Source organism: Nematolebias whitei, chromosome 7 (assembly GCF_014905685.2).
Source record: "Nematolebias whitei isolate Nwh7 chromosome 7, NemWhi1, whole genome shotgun sequence".
Classification (NCBI taxonomy): domain Eukaryota; kingdom Metazoa; phylum Chordata; class Actinopteri; order Cyprinodontiformes; family Rivulidae; genus Nematolebias; species Nematolebias whitei.
The window spans coordinates 38,952,348-38,958,960 of NC_056504.1; the positions used below are offsets into that span (position 1 = coordinate 38,952,348).

At 40.2% G+C, this 6,613-nt stretch overlaps 1 protein-coding gene across 1 annotated transcript in view; it reads right to left on the minus strand.

Moving 5' to 3' along the window:
• Positions 1-4,391, minus strand: part of itih3b.1 (inter-alpha-trypsin inhibitor heavy chain 3b, tandem duplicate 1) — an 18,879-nt gene extending 14,488 nt beyond the window's left edge. The window contains exons 1-5 of the mRNA XM_037679853.1: positions 4,259-4,391; positions 3,033-3,193; positions 2,818-2,922; positions 215-377; positions 15-125 (exon numbers count right to left, since the gene is read on the minus strand). Coding sequence (XP_037535781.1) covers positions 15-125; positions 215-377; positions 2,818-2,922; positions 3,033-3,193; positions 4,259-4,330 — 612 coding nt within the window. The 5' untranslated portion in view covers positions 4,331-4,391. The remainder of the gene's footprint in view (positions 1-14; positions 126-214; positions 378-2,817; positions 2,923-3,032; positions 3,194-4,258) is intronic.
• Between the last annotated feature and the right edge of the window lie 2,222 nt (positions 4,392-6,613).

Sequence of the window (6,613 nt, forward strand, 5' to 3'; positions counted from 1 at the left end):
ATTTCAAACCGTACCTTGTTGTCTGCATGTGTTTTGGTGATGGCATTAGCCAGGGCTTTAGTGCTCAGTCCTCCTTTCACATCAATGAAACTTATCCCAGCTTTTTCATACACATACACATCAACCTGTCAGTGAGTAAAATGCAATGAATGTTAGTAGTTTTTAAAAGAGAAAGCTACTGTCACAAATACTGTTTCCTAGATGAACAACAAACTTTGAAGTCTTTGACAGGCTGCATGGGTCGAGCATGGATCAGCAGCTCGTATTTTCCAAGTGTGCGTTTCAGTAGTTCCTCATAAGTGAGCTCAAAGGTGACCTTTTTGTGAGCCGCCACAGTTACAGACGTTTTAAATTCTTCCATGGTCCTCCCTACAGAGCTGCAAGGAAAACATTTATCACTGTAAATGATGGGATGCATGCCATGACATATTGTAGAGGAAACAAATAAAATAATAATAATGTGTAATGTGTTGTATTGGAACATACAATGATGACAATGGCAAACTTGGCTCTCTGCATTTAACCCATCCACCCCCAGGTGGTGCAGTGGGCAGCTATTGCAAGTGCCCAGGGAATAATTGGGGATAGGGTGTGCTGGTCAGAGACACCACAAGATAAAACTGATTCTTTACAGATTTTTTTTGTGTGTGTGTCCACATACAACAAATGAACAGTCATTCATTTTTATATAAGTGGATATTTCACAGAGGGACAAAACATCAACTAAAAATCCAGAATAAAATCTCCCATTATAAAGTCCTGATGCATGCATAATAATGCAGGTAGATAAAACTACCAAGGCTGAGACAGGTCCCCTAGACAAATTATTCTTTGTAGAAATGTTTTGTTTTTCATCCTAAAGACTTCTTCAGTCTGAGGCGCTGAATCAGAACCTTCAAATCTGAACCACAATTTTGGAGTTACTGACTCTCATCCCAGCTGCTTCACACTCGGCTGCTGACCACTCCAGTGAGAGCTGAAGGTCACGGCATGGCACAATGATGCCAACAGGACCACGTCAGCCGCAAACAGCAGAGATGGAATCCTGAGGCCGCCGAACCAGACTCCCTCTGCCTCCTGGCTAGACCAAGAAATTTGTCCAAAAAAGTAATGAACAGAATTGGTGACATCGGGCAGCCCTGGTGGAGTCCAACTCCAACCCTGAAGGGATCTGACTTCCTGCCGGCAATGCAAATTAAACTATGGCACCACATGAAGAGGGACAGAACAGCCCATAGTGAAAGGCCCCTACTGCCATACTCTTGGAGTACCTCACAAAGCTTACCTCAAGGAACATGGTAAAATGCCTTCTCCAAATCTACAAAACATATGGGAGAGTAGTTGGACAAACTCTCATGACCCCTCAAGAACTCTAGGGAAGGTAAAGATCCGGTTCAGTGGTCCACAGTCAGGATGGAACCATCATTTTTTTCTTCTGGATGTGAGTTTCTACCAATGATCAGAATTATTTCTCCATTACCCTTGGATAGACCTTAACCAGGGAGGCCAAGGAGAGTGATGTCCCAATAATTAGAAAACACCCTATGTCCCCTATTTTTAATAGGGGAACCTCCACCCCTGTACACCAATCCAGTGGCACTGGCCCCAATGTCCTCACAATGTTTCAAATGTGTGTTAACCAAGACAGCCCTACAACATCCAAAGTCTTAACTAAATTAGGGCAGATCTCGTCCACCCCCAGATCCCTGCTGCCCTGGAGCTTTTAAACTACCTCAGCGAACTCAGCCACGGTTATGGACAGACCAACTCCTAAGCCCCAAGACACAGCTTCCTCCATAGAAGACGTGCCAGTGGGATTGATGAAGTCCAAGAAGTATTCTACCTCCCAATGATGTCACTGTTTTAGGTCGACAGCGCCCCATCTTCACTGAACACAGTGATAGAAAAGTGTTGCTTTCCCATCCTGAGTTGCCTGATGGTTTACCAGAATCTCCTCGGAGCTGATCGAGAGTCCCTATACAATCTTCACAAAACTCCTTCCACATCCCAGTTTTTGCCTTAGCAACAGCCAAGATGACAGTCTGCTTGGCCCTCCAGTACTCATCAGCTGCCTCTGATATCTACTTCTTCAGCTTGACAGCCTCCCTAACCCAGTGTGTTCACCACCGAGTTCCAAGATGGCCAAAAGCACCAACCACCTTGCAGCCACAGCTCAAGGCAGCCACCTCAACAGTTGAGGCACGGAACATGGCCCACTCAGACTCAATGTCCCCAACCTCAGCTGGGATGAGGTTAAAGCTCTCCCAGAGGTGTGAGTTGCAGATTTATTTGATGGGTTCTTCTGCGAGATTTTCCCAACAAATCCTTTATACATTTGTGTCTACAGGGTCTGGCCATCTTCCCCCACCATCTGATCCAATTCAGTATCAGGTGATCAGTTGACAGCTCAGCTCCTCTTTTCACTCGAGTGTCCTAAACAAACGGCAGCAAATCATGTGACACGACTACAAAGTTGATCATCGATCTACAACCTTGGGCGTCCTGGTACCAAGTGCACTTAAGGACATCCTTCTGTTTGAACATGGTATTTGTGATGGACAAACTATGATGAGCACTCTCTTGTAAATGAGTCCCTGAGGCTCAATGGGATTAACCTGTATAAATAAAGGTTGAGTGAATGAATGAAAAAGCACAGAAGTCCAACAACAGAGCACTGCTCAAGATTAAATCAGAGAGATAGTTCCTCCCAATCATGCCCATCCAAGTCACACTGTCATTACCCACATGGACTTCTCTTTGAAACATCAAAATCACATCTTTTTGAAACTCTGCAATAAATTCCATCAACATTATTACCTGACAATGCCTGCACTTTCACCACGAGACACAGCCTCCGTGTATTGCTGCTGAGCCTGCTCCTTCGTTTTTACAACTCCATCATAAACCTGACCATCTATAAACCTGCAGAAAACGAACACAATATTGAGTTTGAATCTTTTTGTTAGTACTGTTTTATACACAAGTATTACTAAAATTTAGAATTTTATTCATCATTTTTTCCCTTCACGTACATTCTGAATTTACTGATGAAGGCATTCTTGGGAATCTGAACATGAAATTCAATTTCTTTGGACTCCTCCATACGGTTGGCCACACGGCTTGTGATGATGGTGGTGGCATATCGGCCAGTGACAGTGGAATTGATGTGAAAGCTGTAAATGTCCCAGTTGTCCTGAAAAAACACAGAAGCTAAATTCAAATAAATAGCAGGATATCTGGCCAACAACCAAGAGATCAAAGATGCATTGATGGATGAAATATTTTTGGCGCAGCTGCAGAAACCCCTCTTTTTGTTTTGCTTGTTTCCTCTTTGTTTGTATTATGTAAAAACGTATTGTTAACAATCACACTCTGTGAGTGTCTTTAGAGTCTCTGTCTGTCCCAGTGATGGACTTGTGATCTGTCCAGAGTGTTCCCCGCCTCTCACACAGGGACTGCTGGATATGGGCACATGTGACTCCCACAAGATGAAAAGGGTTAAGTGGGTAAAAGATAATGAATGAATGGATCAATGGTGCTAACATTCGAAACAGTATTCTATCATTACATTTACTAGTACGCATCCTTTGGAATACGTATTAGCCTTTAAGTCAAAAATAACAATAAAAATGCCTTGATCATTTGTCTCTTCTTCTTAAGATCTTAGATATTGGTTTTAACACTATAACGTACTTCATAAAGTATTTGAGTTTTATCTGATTTGTTTGTTTTACCTGATTTGATATGTTCATTGTCTTATATTTGTTTCTTGGTTTTAATTTACTTGTACTTTATGATTTCCTGGTCATCATGAAAAAGGTTATGTAATTTTGATCATTTGCAACGATAACGTTACTACACTCTAATGTAACTGCACACTTTCTCGGTGTATTCCATCTCCAGAATGAACAATAAAAGCTCAGCTTAAATGCACAAATCAATAACCTAAAATAAAATTTAGGGTACAAAGGCCAAATGTATGTTTAGCTCTGGTAAACTGAGACAGAGTTCAGTTTGACACAACTGGCAAAAACATATTAAAGCAGACTAAAAAAATGTTAATTATCAGGTATTTCTGAAAATGTTAAAAATAATTCAGCAATAGTTCTTTTTTATGTAGTTCTTGTTCTTTCCGTTGATACTGTATACAAAACACAATACAACTTTTTATAAAGTACTTTAAAAACAACATTGTTGGCCAAAGTGCTCTAGTACACGATAACACATAAAAGCTATAAAATAAAATAAAATAAAGTACCTTATTTGATTGTGAAGCAGCCAAAGCCAGCAGCAGTCCAAAGAAAGCGAGCTGCACCACAGCTCTCCCCATGTTTCCTCAGAGTAGACTCTGATTAAACTGTTCTTTAAACTCAAACTAAGCTGAGATTTATTTGTACACTTTTCAAAACTTGTTTTTCCCGTCAGTCTCCTCCTTTTGCCGCCCTTTTGTTTGCAAATAAAAACCATCCCACACACAGAACTTACCCCTCCACCCCAATTTACTGTAGCTCAGCTTTGTAAATATTCTTGCCCTGCTTTAAACTTCTGCACTTTGCCAGGACTTTGTTATAACAATTATTTTGTTCAAGGACACAAAACACTGGCTGAAAAACTCACCACAAACAAGTTGTTTCTTTATATTTGTATTATGAACGATTAACGAAACAAGTATTTTATCAATATTTTCTGATGTCAAACTTTTTTTTTCATTTTCATTTATATACTTGCTTTTTTTAAGAGTTTTAATCTGATATTAACTCAAATCTTTGTAACAAAGAAAACATGTTTTTATGTTTACATTCAAAATATACAAAATACTACTACTGTACATAATACTGTACACAGTCTTCTTGTTTCACTAATATCACTGCAACTCAGACATTGAAACCTTCGACACAGGTTTAACTCTGGAAAATCCTGTAAAGTCTCTGGTTCATTCCTGGTTCTATCATCTACGAAATATTACCAAGCTTTGCCGTACTGTCTCTCGTCCAGAACTGGAAATCTTAATTCATGCTTTTGTTTAGTCTCGCCTGGATTTTTGTAATACACTGTACACATGTTTAACCAAAACCTCCCTAGACCGGTTGCAGTGTGTACAGAATGCTGCTGCTAGACTCCTGACTGGATCTTCAAAATTTTGTCATACAAGTCCTCTTCTAAAGCAACTTCATTGGCTCCCAGTTCATCGAGTGGATTTCAAGATTTTGATTTTTTTTTTTTTCATTCAAGCTTTATTTAGACAGGTAAATCCCATTGAGCCTCGAGGACTCATTTACAAGAGAGACCTGATTTCAACAAAGAAAGATGACAACAATGGACAACAGCAACAACAATAAACAATTATAAAAAGTAATACTGCAGGGTTTTTTTATTTGTTTGATTTTTTTTACAAATACGATAGCTAAAAGAAAAAAGGTAACAAAAAAACAGCTAGATTCTAAGGCGAATGTAGAAAACTAAAAACAGCAACATGTCTGCATTGGTCCCTGCCAGGAGTCCAACAGATTCTTAAAGCCACTTAGAGAGGTCAAGGTCGAGAGCTTCAAATCTTTTTGTAAGATATTGCAGGAAATAGGAGCGGAGTAGGAGAAGGCCCTTTTGCCTAGTTCAGTCCTCATTGAGGGAACACTGCAGATAATTTGGCAAACTCTGAGACAACATTTTATATCTCGGAACTTTAAATCCCTACACCCCTGAAAGCAGGTCTTTGACGTCCTGTGATTAAAACCTGCTGATTGTCCCCCAGCCAAAACTCAAAACTAAAGTAGACAGATATCCTGATGCATGCTCAATAGATAAAGTAGACAGAGCCTTTTCTTCTGTGGCTCCAAGACTCTGGAACTCCCTTCCTCAAACTCTCAGATCAGAAGACTCTGTGGCTTCCTTTAAAGGCCAGCTAAAAACTTATCTTTTTAAATCTGCTTTTGCTTAAATTTGTTTTGTGCTTTTGTTATTTTGTTTATTGAAGCACTTTGTGATTTTCTTTTTTTTATCTTGAGGTGCTATACAAATAAAGTTTTATTTACTTACTTACTTACATTTTTCAATAGCCCACAAATTAATCTCTAAACTTTGTGATCTTTAGATTTGAACATTGTTCAATTTTCTCAGATTTTTACACATTTTCTAGAAGATTTTGGTGATCTTGATTTGGAAGAGGAGTTCCTCAGTGTGACCTCAGCAGAGGTCATCATGATGACACCCCCCCCCCCCCCCCTCCACTCTGCTTGCATATGACTGCACACCTACCCATCAAGGCTGTTATAATGTAAAGTTTGCAGATGATACAGCAGTAGTGGATGCATTACAAACAATGATGAGTCCGGCTACAGGCATGAAGTGGAACACCTGGAGAGCTGGTGCAGGAAGAACAACCTTCACATCAATGTGAAGAAGACAAAGGAGATGGTTGTGGACTTCAGACAGAACAAAGACACCTCACCCCCCCAAAACATAGGAGGATCTGCGGTGGAAGTGGTCTCTAGTTACAAGTACTTGGGTGTGCACCTGAATCACAGCCTCAGCTGGGCCAACAACACTGCCAACCTGATCATGACAGCTCATCAGAGATTATACTTCCTCAAGTGGCTGAGGAGAGCCAGACTGGAAA